Source organism: Lissotriton helveticus, chromosome 3_1 (assembly GCF_964261635.1).
Source record: "Lissotriton helveticus chromosome 3_1, aLisHel1.1, whole genome shotgun sequence".
NCBI classification, from domain to species: domain Eukaryota; kingdom Metazoa; phylum Chordata; class Amphibia; order Caudata; family Salamandridae; genus Lissotriton; species Lissotriton helveticus.
Window position 1 is genome coordinate 131,905,416 of NC_136061.1, and position 17,969 is coordinate 131,923,384.

General features: G+C 46.2%; 2 protein-coding genes across 6 annotated transcripts in view; one reads left to right on the forward strand and one right to left on the reverse strand.

Annotated features, from left to right (window-relative positions):
• Positions 1–9,234, forward strand: part of SH2B2 (SH2B adaptor protein 2) — a 487,294-nt gene extending 478,060 nt beyond the window's left edge. For all 4 annotated transcript variants that reach the window (XM_078679381.1, XM_078679382.1, XM_078679383.1 and 1 more), the window contains one exon: positions 7,963–9,234. In XM_078679381.1, coding sequence (XP_078535507.1) covers positions 7,963–8,258 — 296 coding nt within the window. In that variant the 3' untranslated portion in view covers positions 8,259–9,234. The remainder of the gene's footprint in view (positions 1–7,962) is intronic.
• SUMF2 (sulfatase modifying factor 2) overlaps positions 1–17,969 on the reverse strand; it is a 292,583-nt gene that overhangs the window by 9,381 nt on the left and 265,233 nt on the right. The window contains exons 9-10 of one of the 2 annotated variants that reach the window (XM_078679386.1): positions 14,677–14,720; positions 715–819 (exon numbers count right to left, since the gene is read on the reverse strand). In XM_078679386.1, coding sequence (XP_078535512.1) covers positions 800–819; positions 14,677–14,720 — 64 coding nt within the window. In that variant the 3' untranslated portion in view covers positions 715–799. Of the gene's footprint in view, positions 1–714; positions 820–14,676; positions 14,721–17,969 lie in introns of those variants that run through there. The other variant, XM_078679384.1, reaches the window with a different exon arrangement.

Below are 17,969 nucleotides of genomic sequence, written 5' to 3' on the forward strand. Positions count from 1 at the left end.
TGGAGTTCATTTGAGTTGCTAGACCTATTGCAATTGCATTCTCCAACCAAGAAATATCTGATACTGCCCCGGTATTGAGATAATAGTCCGGGATCAAGATTGGGCTTTTTAAGGCTAAGGGTAATTTGGACATTTTTAATATGTCTTAGAACATTCTTGCTATAGTGATGCATTGAGACAAAGTTGTTGCGGTTGTCCTTTACAATGTTAGCAAAAAAGGAGTCCAGGGAGTAATTTCTTGGCTTCAGATTTGAGATTATGGAAGACTATACAATCTAAGCATACTCCCTCGTGACCTGTATTTCTTTTTTCTAATTGAAAATTAATTCAACATTGGCTGAAATGAACTAAACAACAACAAAGTCCAAAAACATAATCATATTTATAAATATTCACATTATTTATTAATTTTCTGTTTTATCATATATTTTTATACTTTCTTTTACATATATTTACATATAAAATTAATATTATAAACATTACACATAGTTTTGCATAATACTGACATGACATTTTCATGTGTAAACATATTTACATCATAAACCCCCGGGTAAAGAAACAAAAATAGAACATTCATACACACTGCCTCCCATGCATTCCTCCTCAAATACATTCATATCACATTCATCAATGTATATATCTGGAGAGTGGGAGACAGAACGTTGTTTTAACCTCCATGACCAATTAAAGCAACTGCATGTAGCAGGATCTGAACAGCATTGGTTGACACGCGTTTCAGTGGCTCGGAGAATGTATAACACCACTTTCCTCAGGACCGTAGCCAGATATCAGACCAATATCAGTACACCCAGGGGATACCTGAAAAGGTATAAATACAATCAATTCACAGCCCATGATTTAACACAGATTATATCGATTGGACCTTCATGCACAAACTATAATTTACAAGTGCAATAGGTTGTCACCAGACACGGTACATATACACAAAAGGTGCAGAACACCGAAAAGTGTGCTCCATATACCATCAAGATTAACCACATAATTCTACCCCTACTTACGGATAAAATCCAAAATAGTAGAAAAATATAGTTGTGCCTCCACCACAGTTTGCCACAGTAGGCAATTTAAAAGAAGGAGGAAGACTAATCATCCTTGCTGATGATCTAGAAGGAAACTCATCAATTAGAGGTTTGTTGGGCCAGAAAGACTTTCATGGAAATGCTGATGCTGACATAGTCTCTGATGGCCCTAACCTGATCTGAAATCTAGTTGAGGACTACCTTTCATGTAGAGACGATGTAGTCGGACTCCCTTTGAGACATGACAGTGTGTTTGACCGAATGTGTCAAAAGAGAGATTGGGCAGAATTGAAAGAGTAACAGTTGCTCTTGAATAAACTCTTGCTTTACAGAGACAATTGCAAGTCTAAGATACGTCATATGATATCACGTGGTTCTGTGCATGATATAATTTGGGCTGCAATTCCCAGTTTAAATGATGTGATAATTTCTAGGTTGATGTTTTAGTTAAAAATTGAGATACTTCTTTATGACAGAGCAAATGTACACTCCTCGTTAAAATATATTTCTAAAAAGGTTTTGATATATTGTATTCTCCCCTTTGAAATCTGTTTCTTAAAAGGCTTTGATACATGTTTGTCTTGTCAATTATATGGTATAATAATGTTTTTTATGATTGTGTTGTAAAACTGTTAATAAACTAATTTATGACTAAAAGTAACCTATGTAATATTATTACCTTTTAATGCATGTGATATGCCCTTAACCATAGTATTATTGCAAGGTGGGCAGCATTATACCCAGTGTTGTGAATTGTGTACAACTCCTTTTGATTAGTGTGCCCTCGTTGAAAAAGGATCATTGCTCAGGCCTGTTTAACTTTACACAGTAATGGATACGTTGTTATGCCCTCCATTTTACAAGCGGTCTTTCCTAAAAGTTTAATGAGAACTCTTTGATTGCTGTGGTTGTAAGGCATTACAGCGATTAACATTACTTCCCAATTCCATTACTTTACACAGTTGCTTTAACCTACACTACTACCTCATATCTATAAAATGGTAATGCCCATTATGTTGACCCACACCTTTAACCTTTCATCACTTTATCCACCATACCTCATCTTAACTATAACCTTCACCATAACACTAAACTAAATTTCATTTAACAGATAATCTTGCCCTAACAATAATGGCAACTCTAATCCTAAATTAAATTCATTTAAAATTAAAAAGTAGACTTATTTAAACGCTGTTGGTAGCAGTGACTCTAAATAAAATAAAAACAAATTTAATTCATGCTATCACTAAACTAATTTCAAATAAAAAGAAAATGAATTACCTTCTGTTAACTGCAATATCTGAAAGAGACTATTAGTTATAGATTCCTTGACTGTCAGACTGGATCCATAGACTTTTTCATTAGCAGTACCCCTGCGCGAAAGTTAACTCCGCATTCATCGCCGGTGTCATGATCACCGGAATGACGTCGCAATATCTACTTAGACACCGCCTTCGAGCTGAAGTCAGGTCATTCTTTTTCCGTGCCAGCCAGCGAAGCTCTGGAGAGAGCGGTAAACCGTAGTCATTTTTTGACTAGTGATTTTTCGACATTTGTCAACCTCTTTTTCGAGTCGTTCAACTCCTGGTGCAAATAGGTATGTCACAAGTTGATATCAGTCATGGACCCACACCTCGTGTGCCTTTGGTGCCTGGAGCGCGACCACGATCCAAAGTCGTTCTCTGACTGTCGGGGCCATGAACCCGAAGTCTTTGCGAAAGCGGTCTCGAAAGCTTCTGGTGGCCCGGCAGTCAGCTCTGCACTGCTCAAGATTGCGTGACCGGTCGCAGAGTCATCACCATCACTCCTCATTGAAGGCTTCGGGTAATTCGAAGCACAAGAAGAAGGCGAAGAGGCACCGTCCCTCTTTGACTTCTCCCTGTCCGTTGGCAGATGTTGGACGCAGAAGGTCGTTGTCCTTCGGCTCTGCCAGTGGAGCTTACTGGGACGGCTCCGAGCTTCCCTCCCTTCCCTGGAGCCGGAGCGTCTCCTGCCCAGCTTTGTCCATTTTACGAAGCTCTGCACTCCATCTTTGGGCAGCCCGACTCTGCCGGCGCGCCTTCGGTCCCCGCGGAATTGGCTGGAGGCTCTAGGCCTTCGATGCCTGCGGCTCTGGCCGCGGCGCCACAGGGCCCCTAGGGATCCAGGCCAAGATCCAGTTTGGTGCCGGTCGACCTCACATAACCTCTTCCGGCACCGATGCCTCCGATGACGCCTCCGCCACTTCCGTCCCCGGCCTCCCCCTCAACTTGGACACCGACGCCGGTACAGGTGCCAACCAGTACTATTGTACTACTGTTCTACCCTGGCGTTCCCTATCGCCCTAAGTGGCAGCCAGAGGAAGGTGAGGAGGACTGGGAGGGGTCTGTTAACCCTTTGGCAGACCAGCTTGATGAGCCGGACTGGAGAGAGAGGAGTTAGGTGAGGCCAGTGGTCTGGCTACCTCGCCAGACCGTGGCAAGCATTTCTCCCCCTACCATGGCCACGGATGAGGGAGCTTCCTACACTGTGGTGTTGCGTAGGGCGGCTAGGGCCTTGGGCTTCTACTGTGGCAGTCAGGACTAATCGCCTGACTGAGGTGTTTCAGCCGGAAGCAGTCTCTTCTGAGCCCCTGCTCCCGTTCAATGAGGCCCTCACGGACATCGTTGTGGGCACTTGGTCCGAGCCCAGCACAGGGGCTCCTGTGGATAGGATGATTGCCAGAAGCTCCAGCCTGGCCCCGGGCTGCCCCATTTTGGGAAGATGTTTTCTTCCGCCAGCTTAGAACTGCGGTCGGTGAACACTGCATGTCTCTTGGGCCGTTACACCCACTCTGTGTGGGATACGGTTGTGCATGTGCTGCCACAGTGTCGGGAGGAGGCCCGGGTCACAATCTCCCGTGTGGTCACAGAGGGGAGAGACGCAGCAAAGTTTGCCATCCGCTGTGGGCTGGATAACGCCGACTCGCTGGGTTGAACGATTTCTACGTCAGTAGCCTTAAGGCGCTATGCCTGGCTGAGCACTGGCTTTTCTGGGGATGTCCAATCGACTCTTTTGGACATGCCCTTTTATGGCCATCGCCTGTTTGGCGTCATGGCAGACCGTGCACTCGAGCGCTTCAAGGATTCTAGGGCTACGGCCACATCCTTGGGCCTCGCTGCCACCTCTCGTCCTGTGCAGTCTGCTTTTTGCTCCTTTCGTGGCTACGGAAGGGGTGCCCCACTATGTTCCACCCAGGGCCACAGACCAGCGCAAAATACGCAGCCTCTGCACGGCCGGGGACATGGGACCCACTGCCGTGGGTCCACGGGCTGGCTAGTCCGCCCTCTGCAGCAGCATCTAAGCCTTCCTAGTCTGACCTTTCAGGGCCACCAGGTGCCAGTGAGCGGCTGGATCCACCATCACCTCCCCCACTGGCACAACATCACGTTGGATGGGTGGGTTTTGCGGATAGTCCGAAGGGGCTACTGGCTCCCCTTCGAGACTACCCCTAACTCCATGCCACCAAAACTCCATCGCATGTCGGAAGATCACTTGGCCCTTCTCCGACAGGAAGTTACGGCTCTTTGCCAAGGGAGCTATTGAGCGAGTACCTGTCCCAGAAGTAGGTCGTGGTTGTTAATCCCACTACTTCCTACTGCCCAAGAAGGACAAAGGCCTGTGTATTATCTTGGATCTCAGGTACGTCAACCGCTTCCTCTGGAAGAAGAAGTTCAAAATGTTGACATTAGCACATGTCCTGCAGGCAGTCCACCATGGAGACTGGATGGTAGCGTTGGACTTGCAGGACACCTACTTCCACATTACTGTCCTGCCAGCCCACAGGCGTTACTTACGGTTCATCGTAGGCCACAAGCATTTTCAGTTTACCGTGTTCCCCTATGGCCTTAACAGCACCCCTTGGGTGTTCACGAAAGTGATGGCGGTGGTTGCAGCTCATCTGCGCAGATCAGGGGTTCCAGTCTTCCCCTATCTTGACGACTGACTGTTAAAGGCGGGCTCGCTCCAGGCTGTCGTCTCCCACCTCCAGACTACGGCGGACCTCCTGCATTTGCTGAGGTACACTATCAACTTGCTGAAGTCGCAACTGATTCCCTCTCAGAAGCTCCTTTTCATCAGAGCAGTTCTGGATACAGCGCAGTTTCAGGCTTATCCTCCCGAGTAGCGAGTCCGGGATGTTCAGGCTTTGATACCGATGTTTCACCCTCTATCCCAGGTTTCGGTGAGATTGACCTTTAGACTGCTGGGCCTCATGGCCTCCTGCATCCTGCTGGTGGACCATGCCAGGTGGCATATGCGGGCTCTGCAGTGTGACCTGAAGTTCCAGTGGGGGCAGCATCAGGGGAATCTTTCTGATGTTGTTCAGATCTCGGTGGGCACTGCATACCAATTGCAGTGGTGGCAAACGAACCAGGAATGGGTCAACGGCAGATCCCTCTCCCTTTGCCCAACCTGACTTCAAGTAGTGACAGATGCATCTCTTCTGGAACGGGGCGGCCACATGGGAGAGGTGGCGATCAGAGCCCTCTGGTCTCCGGCGGAGTTCGGGCTCCACATCAACCTTCTGGACCTCCGGCCGATTCATCTTGCACTGAAAGCATTCGATCCTCCGATCAGACTGCCTCTTCGAGAGGATCTTCTGTTGCAGTAACAGGGGACGGTCCTCAACCAGAACCTGCCCAGCCTCCACCTCCTTATGTGGCGATTGAGCAGCGACAGTTGACATCCTTCGAACTTCCTCCCGAAGTCTGTAATGTCATCTTGGCAGCCAGGCGTACCTCCACTAAAATGGTATACGCCTGTAGATGGAATACATTTGTGGTATGGTGCACAGCAAAGGCTGTGGATCCCCTTTCTGCCCCTCTTTCTGAGGTTCTCCTCTTTATCCTTTCTTTAGCCCAGCAAGGCTCTGCTCTGGGCACTCTTAAAGGCTATCTTTCGGCTATTCGTCCTTTCTGCCCCTTCCTGATCAGCCTTCTCTTTTCAAGTTCCCTATTGTAAATTGATTTCTTAAGGGCATTACTCACCTCTTTCCTCCTATTCCTTTCATAATGCCCAAGTGGGACTTCTGGTCTTAACTTACCTTATGTGTGCTCATTTCCAGCCACTGCATAAGTGTCCCCTCAGACTCTTGACCTTAAAGACTGCTTTTCTGGTTGCCATCACCTCTGCTCGCAGCGAGAGTGAGCTTCAGGTTCTTTCTTCTAAGACTTCTTTCCTTGCTGTTCATCCAGTCAAGGTTGTCCTTCGAACTCAACCTTCTTTTCTTCCCAAAATGCTAACCTCTTTCCACATAGGATAAACCATCACTTTACCCACCTTCTTCTCGCCCCCGCATCCTTCAAAGGAGGAAGAGAGACTCCTCCGTCTGGATCCAAAACGTGCATTATCCTTTCATCTGTATCGTACAAAACAATTCCGGGTGGACGATCAACTCTTTGTTGGCTATTTGGGCACCAAGAAAGGTCCGGCTGTGCAAAAACGGACCATCTCTCAATGGGTTGTCCTTTGCATTAAGATCTGCTTCTCCTTGGCGAAAATGGAACCCTCGGGAGGACTGCGTGCCCATTCCACCAGGGCGACGGCAGCCACTACTGCCTTGGGACGTGTAGTCCCCCCCTCAGTGACATCTGCCAGGCAGCCACGTGGGCATCACTGCACATGTTCACCAAACATTATTGCCTGGATAGTCAAGTCCAGAGAGACGGCTTCTTTGGCCGTTCAGTTCTCCAGGACTTTCTGTGGTGAACTTGGTTCGCAGACCTCTCAGGGGTTGGTATTGCTGCGGTATCTATTCTAAGGTAAGGAATCTATAACTAATAGTCTTTCAGATGAACATGTTACTTACCTTGGGTAACAATATATCTATAAGAGACATATATTAGTTATAGATTCCTTACCACCCCACCCATCCTCCCCGTCTGCGAACTGACTTCTAGAGTAAGGGACTCCCTTTCAGGGCCCTAGTTATGTGCGCCAGTGGTCAGTGTCTTGCATGTCCCTTTGCTTCTTGTGTGGAATGTCGTGTACGTCAGCGTAGTGGCGGCGTCTAAGTAGATACCGCAATGTCAGCACGGCGCAGACGAACGCGGAAACGACAGTCGCCACCTACTGACGCGCATGGGTACAGCTAAGAAAACAATCTCTGGACACAGTCTGACGCCTGGGGGTAATTCTAAGGTAAGGAATCTATAACTAAGAAATGTCTCTTACAGATATATCGTTACCAAAGGTAAGTAAATTGTTCGTTAACTTTAGTCATAAATGAAAAGCAATTCAAGGAAATGAAATTAACACTTTTAAATTAAACTAAATTGACGTGAATAAAATATATAATGCTATTCTAATCCTGTTACTCAAAACTAAAGCACATTGTTAACTTTTATTAAACTGATACTACCCTAACAGTAAACCTAAATGAAAATGTAAAACAAAAAATACGAAACTCCTTCTAACCACAATACTAACCCTAACTATAACCTTTATTTAAATCAAAATAAATAATGGGATGGTGCCTTAAGTGAAAAGATAATATACTTTAGACTAACCGAAATTCTAAATTAAATTTACCTTTAATGTTGATGCCGTGCTGGTATGTATTAATAATTGCTGTTGAAGTAATGATGTAGTTGACAAGGTGATAGGATAGTAATGGGGTTGAAATAACCTTTCTGGTGAATGCCAAAGAAAAATTCTCTAATTAGTCTGGATTATACCTTTATATCTTCACCTGGGAATTAAATGTGTTTGACTTCCAATGTTTATAGAGGAAGGCATAAACTTATCAATTTATATTGGTCAAATAGTAAACTGCTTAGTATGATATATTTGAGGAGAAGAAAATGCAGACACATTTCTTAGTTATGCATGCAAAATCTTTATGGATTCATTATTGCATTTACCTTTGTGCGCACATAATATTTCTTTCCTTGTTATCTTACAGATGAGGGTCCTTTGCAGATGGCTGCTCCTCCACTGCCTAGCTGCCGGACTGACCTCCCTTCTCAACACTACTTTGCCAGTTTTGGCCCGGGTAACGTAATACCTGCATCTCCTTCTGAGGCGAGTGCTCCTGCTGTGCAGCCGCTCTACCATAGAGTAGATGGGAGCCTGAGCGTGCGCAGCAGCAGTTCAGAGCACCTGCTGGAACCGCCTGTCATAACCACAGAAGACTACCACGAGAGCGAAGGGTCGCGCAACCGGACCCGCGCAGTGGAGAACCAGTATTCATTCTATTGACTAGAAGGCCATTGGAACTGATGCAGATGCTTAACTGACAGACCTGCCACTCCTGTGTTGCAGTTCAAGTAGTTAAAAGCAAATTGGCTCCTGCCCCCTTGGCCCAAAGGGGTTTCTTTTTCATGGTGCCCAACTGTCCTGAAGATGTTCTGCTGGGAGTCTGTATACGATCCTGCCACACGTTCCTCAGTCACCAGTGCCTGTAGAAAGATGCCTACTGCAGAGCAGACATTCAGACTGCAACTCCTTGCTGGTAGTGCTGCTCATGCTGTGCCCAGGACTAGGTTCCATTAACTACTCAGAGAAACGAGTAAAACATTTTCAGGGAGGCAGTAACCATTAGCAGTCTAGTTTGAGGTCCGAAGTAAAACGTCTGTGTTTTTTTTGCTCGTTATTTATTATAAACAAAATGGTTTTGAACTTGTAAAATACCTAATCAGTATTTTTAGACCTTTTTATTATACTGTAGCATTAGAGACATGTTTGTTTTTGTGGTGTAGGATTCCTGCTGCATGGTTAAGGGTCCTGGTAGGACTTTGAGGCTGTGTGGTGCCAGAAAGGAAGGGCACCTATTAGGCAGCCCGTGGTTTAGGCCTGAGGAATGGTTAACAATCCGGCACTGTCAGATGTGTTCCTGTTTGTTGACTTGTGTTAGCTGATAGCCGCCAGCCCACTTGCCAAAAGGCAGATTTTTGTACGAACAAGAGTTCTGTTTTTTAACCTCATTGCGTTGTTCAGTTCTCTGGTAATTTTCTTCAACTCAGCAGCTGTCCTAGTGGCAGTGAGTTCAACGCACTACTGATGCCATGGATGATTTTCTGCAAACCCTGATATCATCTCACCTACAGAAAAAAGGAGTGCAGCTTAGAGGTTCTCTTACTACCAAAGATCAGGGAGTCACTACAAACTGGTACTACAAACTGTTAACCCGGGCAGGAAATTACCAAGCGCTCTGGTATTTCATTAAAAAAAGAAAGGAACATCTGTGTTGACGTTTATTTATGTTTAGAAGGATCAGTACGTTGTGGAACCGATTTTTGGTGAGCAGATTAAGAGTGAAAATAATGCCTCTGTTGCTCACCCGTAATCTTCATTACTCCGAATCCTAGTCTTGCTCGCCACAGTATAGTTTCCCATTCCTCCCTGCCCTGTTTTTATGTGGTGCTACATCTTTCTTGTGCTTTGGTTACAGATTGTATTGTGAGGGGGGTTCCTTTTATGTCATTGGTGGATGACGGAGTCCGCCATATTGGAGGGATGAGACTGGTATGCTAACTTTAACTTTGAGTTTCTGTGGGAGGCTAAAGCTCATTATGCCATTACTGTGGCAAGGAAGACGGAGAAGGAGGTAATGGCTGTGAGGTTTAAATTTTGTGCTCACCATTGAAAAGTTAACAAGCCTTCCTTCAGGGCTGTTTTTGTCATGTGATATGTGCTGATTTAATAATTCTTCATGACACAAAAGTGAAAGCAAAACAATCTGATGAATTGCCGCATTTTATACAGTAAGAGAACGTAAGTCTTCTGCTTAATACCCAGTCAACAGTGTTCTTACTGTCGTCGTATTATTCCTTTGTGGCTTTTTCCAGCTCTTTCTGTTCCCCGCCACCATGGATCCTTTTCTACATGCACACCGGCTTCATTTTCAATTCTGAGGTGATAGTTTTGCTGTCAGCATGTATTTCTGCTTGTCATTTTCCTAAAGAAATACTTATGTTCCCGCCAACCAAACAGTCTCTGCCAGTACCTTGTAGAAAAAGTAGTACTTAGTGATTCTCCATAATTCCATTACTTGTATGTAGGTATCTGTATGACTTCTCACACGGTGAGCATTATCATATGTGGCTATGTAGAGTTCTCTCTGACTTGCTCCTCGTAGAGTCTACAATGCTACAATGCAGGCCTTGTGCCATCGCCGGGTCAAGAGCACAACATAGACTTTGACAGCCCCCCTGGCAACTATTGTACACCTCAGTAGTGGATGAAGATCCGTCCTCAAGGATGAAGTTTGACCAGCTCATGTATGATGGTAATATATGTTGAAAGAGCTCAAGGAATTGACTACCTTAAGTCTACCTGTCTTAACCGCAGACACCAGCACAAGGTACAGCAGAAAATGTAACATATCACTAAAGCTCCACCAGTTCAATGAAAAAACGTGCGAGTAGCAATAACGATGAGCAAATAACACGATCTCTTTTCAATCGCTCTCTCTGCCTGAGCCTCACAGCACTGCGTCATAATTGCGAGGCCCAGTATAGGTGGCTTTCCCTCCCCTGGACCTCAAGCGCTAGGTATTATCTGCTATGCCTATGGGAGGAGACTCTCCTCCCTTGGGCCTTCCAGCGCTAGACCTTGGCTGAAACCCAGGGTAGTGGGTCCTCTTTCCCCAGGGCCTCGCAGCCCTAGGCCATCTCTGTTTGGCTGAGGGAAAAAGATCTTGCAGTGCTAAAGATAGGTTGGAAGGAGGGGTCTAACTGTGAGATTAGGAAGTGTTTTCCTCCCAACTCCCACCTCACCAAAACTCGCAGGTCTGGATCTTGGTGGTGTAGCCGAGGCAAATGGTTCTCACATCCTTGGACTTCACAGTGCTAGACAACAGCTGAGAGGTCCAGGGGAGAAGGCTCTCCCATCCACCTCACAGCGCTGTACCATGGGCATGGGCTCACGTAAAGGGCATTGCCATCAGAAGTGCAGCAGGTGCAGTGGCACCTGTTTCAGGGTTATGTGTCCATTGCACCCAAATTATGACTGTTTTACTGTCCAGCACGTTGGCTGGTTGCAATTTACTTTGCTTGCATCAAGGACTATGGTACAATTGCTGCAGCTGTGGCCACTCTTCCATCAGGCTTGCAGCCATGGTGCACAGTTGCAAAGCCCATCCTACCCTGGCCTCGCAGTCATGGTCCAGTTCTGCATGGCCCATTGGAGCGAGCCTCCTCCACTCACTTCGCAGCACTTGGCCATGTAGGGGAAGTAGCCTCTCTGAAGGGTGTAACTATGAATAATGCAGCAAGTGCCGTGGTCCAATGCACCCAAAAGTATCCAAATTATGGCTAAATGTGGGCTACCTTGCCCTGGACCTTGCAATACAGGATCGTGACTGCAGGGCCTAGGGGGACAAGGCCTCTTTCGGAAGGGTGGTGTGGGGGTGGTGGGGGTGTGCAATCAGTTCTGCAGCAGGGGCAGTGGCACTGATTTATATTATGATAAAATACAATCCACATTTTCTTACTAAAATTGTACAATATGTAACTTGTATAATATGTATTTGTGTGTATATGTCTGTGTGTGTGTATATATAAACAAAACCATACTCTTTCAGGCATAGAGTGAGGCATAAATTATTATTTTTTAAAAAGCAGAAAACTGAAGTTTAGGTGGAAAGCAGCTCCTGTATAGAGCACTCTCAACACCAGCGACACTCTAGATCTGCTCACATCAAATCTCTGCTTTTCTATCAAAGTCTTTAGGCATAGGACTAGCACAGTGCTGTCCATGCCGAGCTGTATGACAAACGCCATTTACCACTACAGGCACAGTATTGCAGCTTTGAATTGGTAAAATACCAACCATGCCAACCTGAAATTAGTAAAATTACTCATATATATATATATATACATACATACACACACACACACACACGCGCACACACACATCCACAAAACCCACCCGACGCTGGTTATTCGTTCTTGCCTGTAGGACTGGAATGGAGGCGACCAGAGATCCAAAAGTAGATTGCCGGAAGATATTCAGCAAAGGTAGGAGACGCGACTGATTGTTCTGTAGAGGAGTGTGCCCGGTGCAGACGTGAGCATTGTCCGTCACCGTTGCAAAAGGAATATTACACCCACACGAGTGCATCATGGCCGCAGTGGCGTTACGAAGCCGCGAAGCAGCGGCAGTCGAACTGTTCAACGATTCCCCGGCTGGGGGGGTCTGAAATGGTGGTGCAACAGCAGGTTGTACACCAAGAAAGTACTAATGCACGTGACTTATTTAAGAAACTGGAAAAGCTCATGCGTTCAGAGCAAGCAAAGTGGTGGGAGCACAAGTCCCTATCACGATATTTGGAGATAGGCAGAATCCTGAGAGGCCTACGTATCACTTTGGCTCCTAGTTATGAAAGCCCAGACCCTGACATGCTTGCGGAATGGGCCGAATGTAATCTAGAGTCCTCCAGCAGGCTGGTCCGTATCCTGGTAAAAAATGCTGAAAGCGACAGGATTAAATTACAAGCCAAAGTGGATGAACTAAATATTGAAATAGCCAAATTGGATGTTACTGAAAATATAAAACAAATGAGAAATGACATGCAAATACGATTGCAAAAAGATGAAGAAACCATTAAAAGGCACAAAGCATACAAATTCAATCGTGATAAATTGGACTACCAAAATGGCAATGTGTTCACCTTCGCCCGCACATATGACGGCGTGAAAGCGAAAGTGAGTGTCGCTAGACAACGCAATAATTTGAATGGTATGGGGGACACAACTGCTGTAACTACCTCCGCCTCTGATTTGAGTACGGCTACTGAAAGTGAAACAGAGGGGGAAGGGGGAAGATCGCCAACAGTGGGGTTTACAAAGCTATCCCTGGCACAGGAGGTCGATTGCCTGAAAGTGAAACAGAGGGGGAAGGGGTAAGATCGGCAACAGTGGGGTTTACAAAGCTATCCCTGGCACAGGAGGTCGATTGCCTGTGCCAGGACAGGAGAGACACACTGAGACCCCGCATTCACAAAGCCCCAAAAAAAACAGGAGGGCCACGACCTCGACCTCCATGGGGCACTAACGATTCAAATTGGGGAGTCCGTGACCACCACCCCCCGAGGCTTTGTAAAATATGGGAGGGGGCAGCGCGGCCCCCCTCCTGGAGCCATTGATGGTCCTGGGGACCGCCACCCACCAGGGCCTGCTCCTGCAGCGTCCCGGGGTGCCCACACCCGGGACACTGTAGTTTGCAATGACAGGGCGGGAGCCTCGCAGCACCCACCCTGTCATTGCAAACTGCTTTGCTTCATTGAAGCGAGAGCAGGGAAACCTGCGTTCGCTTCAATGAAGCAAAGCAGTTTATTTCCCACATGGTGTTAGCTGCTCCCCATGTGGAAAAGCAATGCCGGCTCCCACAGGACGCGGGGAGCCGGCTGGGACCGTGGGGTGGGTCCCCAATCCACCCACGGTACCCAAAGGAGAGGGCCAGCCCCGGGGGATGGGGTCCCCGGGTCTACAAGTAGCCCGGTAGGGGGGCCACGCAGCCCCCCTCCCCAAAAGTAAAAAAAAAAAAATAGAAAGGCCGGCCCCAGGGCCAAATAGCCCAACAGGTATCTCCAGTATGCGCCTGGGAGCTGCGTTGCAGACAGATGTTCAGAGGCCACGCTTCTTTTTACACCTCTCTGCAACGCAGCTCTGTGGCGCTTATTGGAGGTACCTAGTGGGCTAGTTTGACCCTAGGGACCCTTAGGATTGAAGGGGACTTAATCTCTCAACTTAGAACAGCCACAGGGTGCGTTTACACAGTGGTGAAGGGCGGGGACGGGGCCTGAGGTGATATGTGCGCACACGCCCTGTGGCGCGTTTTAAGTTGGGGAAAAAATTCCCCTTCAATCCTGAGGGACCATTGGAGCCAAGTAGCCCACCAGGTGCTTCCAGGAAGCGCTGCTGCGCTACTTGCAGAGAGGAGGTGCAGGCCGTGCTCCTTTTTACAACTCTCTGCTATGCAGCTCTGTGGCACTTACTGGATGTACCTAGTGGGCTAGTTGGACTCTAGGGACCCTCAGGATTCAAGGGGAATTTTTTCCCCAACTTAAAACGCGCCACAAGGCGTGTTTGCATAGTGGTGAAGGGAGGGGGTGGTGTAGGAAAGTGGCTCTATATATACTGGACCGAAGTAAAATCAGCCGAACTACGAATTCCGATTTACTCACCTGTTAACAGGAGAGACCTCAGTGCTGCATCTTTGAGCCCAGTAGTGATCCTGAAAAGTAATTCTAACCGTACTTACCAGTAACTTGAATTTCCTTCCATAGGCTAACATTGAATGGTTTCACTTGGAAATTCTTCTAAGTGTGGAGTTTTGGAAATTACAGATATTCCTCTAAAATCAGCCGAACTACGAATTGCGATTTACTCACCTGTTATCAGGAGAGACCTCAGTGCTGCATCTTTCAGCCCAGTCCTGATCCTGAAAAGTAATTCTAACTATACTTACCAGTAACTTGAATTTCCTTCCCTAGGATATAATTTCCTACTATTTGCTGAAAAAATTTCTAAGTGTAGATGTTTTTAAACATACAAATTCTCTAAAAATCGTGCCAACGATAAAAACGTAAGTACTTGCCTGTTTTAGATAGAGGTCCCAGTGCTGAACCTAGGAGTCCAGCACTGGATTACAAAAGTAACGTGAACATATTTACCTGCAAATTGAATTTCCTTCCATAGGATAACGTGGTAATTCCAACTGGAAAAAAAATAAGAAAATAATATAAATATATTAATATAAAACAAAAACAAAATTTCAGTTTCAATATTTTAAAAAACATTTTTTTCCATTTATATTAAAAAATGTTATTAAAAAATATATATGTAAAAATAAACAGTTAAAAAACTAGAAAATCTGTATCAAAAAGTACATATAACTATTATTACATTTAAAAATTATCAATTAAAAAACCTTTGATATTCACTGAAAAAAAACATAGATTTCAGACATGTTATAGTTCGGAATTAGCATTTAAAAAACCTTAGAAATTCACTGAAAAACCATAGGTTTCAGGGCTGTTATAGGTAGCTGGACATTTCACTCGTACAAAACCATTGAAATTCCTCCGTTATAGTTATTCTGCTAACTATAACTTGCGCGCCCGCAATCCACTGCTGATAATGTCACATATTACATCATTAATGACCTGGTCAGTGACATAACTGATGACATCATCCACGTGACAATCAGATACACCATCATACAGTAGTATAACCTTTCATCACTCACTGTAAAATACAGAGTACCATATTTGAATCCATTGACACACCAATACAAGTTTCTAAAAAACCCACTCAGTGATTCCTAGATATACACACACACAGCTAATCACTTACCTATAGATTCACCTATACATGCTGTCAATGATCAATAGAACACTATCAAATATACTTATACACCTATGTCGACATTATACACCAGCACACATCCTATTCACTTATGCAGTCATCCTACTCACTTATGCAAACAAATGGATCATATTTACATTTAAAAAAAGAAAAACCAAAGGGGATGATGGAAGGAGCGTTGACAATACAAACACTCACCCCCAGTCAACTGATCTGGGTTTAATCCATCCCCGTTCTTTAGCTCACTCCGCCACCCCAGTTCAGACATGGCCATATGCAAATCAGTCTGACCCTGTGCCTCATGGGAACAGTCCAGCCCGAACTGCCAAGCCATGTCTTCCCTGGACCGGGATCAAGCTTCCCAGGATCAGTTTCTGACATTACAGCCGTCTTCAGCCGGGCTTGCTTGAATCCAGTGGCAAAGTGAGCAAAGGACTCACGTCTGAGAATACCCTGCCAACTTAGGGTGAACAAAGAAAAACCAAAGGGGATGATGGACGGAGCGTTGTCAATACAAACACTCACCCCCAGTCAACTGATCTGGGTTTAATCCATCCCCGTTCTTTAGCTCACTCCGCCACCCCAGTTCAGACATGGCCATATGCAAATCAGTCTGACCCTGTGCCTCATGGGAACAGTCCAGCCCGAACTGCCAAGACATGTCTTCCCTGGACCGGAATCAAGCTTCCCAGGACCGGTTTCTGGCATTACAGCCGTCTATAGGGTGAGTGTTTGTATTGTCAACGCTCCGTCCATCATCACCTTTGGTTTTTCTTTGTTCGCCCTAAGTTGGTAGGGTATGCTCAGACGTGAGTCCCTTGCTCACTTTGCCACTGGAGTCAAGCAAGCCCGGCTGAAGACACATTGCTATATATATAATACATATGTTCGAGGCATATGGGCTGCAGATGGTACATTTATGAATAGATCGCCATCTGGTGTTGGGCTCGGATGATTGCACTTTGTTTTTCTTCTGGAGAAGTCTTTGTCGTCATAGGTGACTCCTCCTCTCGGTGTTAGTGCGCATGGGCATCGGCTCCATCCTTAGATTGTTTTTTTCCGCCATCGGGTTCGGATGAGGATCGAAGCGCTCCGGACCGACTTCAACAAAGAAGGTTATAACCGGCGCGTATTCCTTTCCAAATCGACGGTATCGTTATCGAACGCGACTTCACTCCATACCGACGCGATTCGAAGGACGACGACTACGAGAAACTCGACGTAGTCCAGCCCGGGGTCCATGGAAAGGACTCCATTCAAAAAATGTCCAACGTGTGGTGCTAAGTTCCCACACAAGGACCTACACGAAGTGTGCAACCTCTGCTTGTCCCCTGAACACGAATCCAGGGACTGTGAGGCCTGTGCAGCGTTCTCGTCAAAGTCGACGATTAGAAACCGTCGAGCTCGAAGACACGAGGTATCGAGAATGCAGTCACAAGCAATCCCGGAGCTGTTCGAGGACCAGCAACCAGAAGAGGAGGAAGAAGAGGCCGACGAGGCGGGGTCAGAAGCGGACGAGTCCGACGTCGAGGAAATCGACGTCCAACAAACCGTGAGTGACGACGTCCCTTTACCGAAAAACAGACCCCGCACGGTGTCGACCCCGCCCTCGAGCCCGGTCAGACAACCGAAAAAAGTTTCCAACGCCCCGCCTTACCAGTATGCATCTGTTCTTGGCATAGAGGGCTGCAGAGTGGTACATGCCCTCCCTGCCTCCCCGGAAACCTGTGTCTGTCCCAACATTATCTTATTTAGATACATTTACATGGGCATATCTTTATGTACTACACTACACTACTCCATCTAACCCTACTATGGCAAAACAATCTAAGGATGGAGCCGATGCCCATGCGCACTAACACCGAGAGGAGGAGTCACCTATGACGACAAAGACTTCTCCAGAAGAAAAACAAAGTGCAATCATCCGAGCCCAACACCAGATGGCGATCTATTCATAAATGTACCACTCTGCAGCCCTCTATGCCAAGAACAGATGCATACTGGTAAGTAGCATATTCCTTAAATAACGAACCAAACCACGTTTACTGGATGTCATCAGTGATGTCATTAGAGCTGTCATCTACCGGGGACATACCATCTGAAGTCTCTGCTAAGATATTCGGGACCACTGCCCATCAAAGACTTGAAAACGGTACACAGCGCTTTGAATTGTGCACGTTTTGTTACCGGGAGCCAGTGCAGTTGACGAAGTCCATATCAGACGGAGACAATCCTTGGTGTGCCCGTTAGCAGCCTTGCCACCGCATTTTACACTAGCTGGAGTCTGAACAGATTTTTTTTTTTTTTTAATGTTCAGGTACAGACTGTTGCAATGATCCAGCCATGACAAAATGAGGGCTGAGACTGCTGTCCTAAAGCAGTCCTCTGGTAGGAAATGTTTTATTTTCCTCAGGATTCTAAGGAGGAAAAAGCTGGTTGAGACAATTCCTCTGACCTGATCGCCAAAGGTGAGTTTATTATCCATGATCACTCCCAAGTTCTTGGCTTTAACCGTGGGAGTTGGAGGCTTGCCCATTTCTTCGGGCCACAGGTCCGGTGTCCAGAGGTTGGGATTGTTCCCAAATATATTGACCTCGGT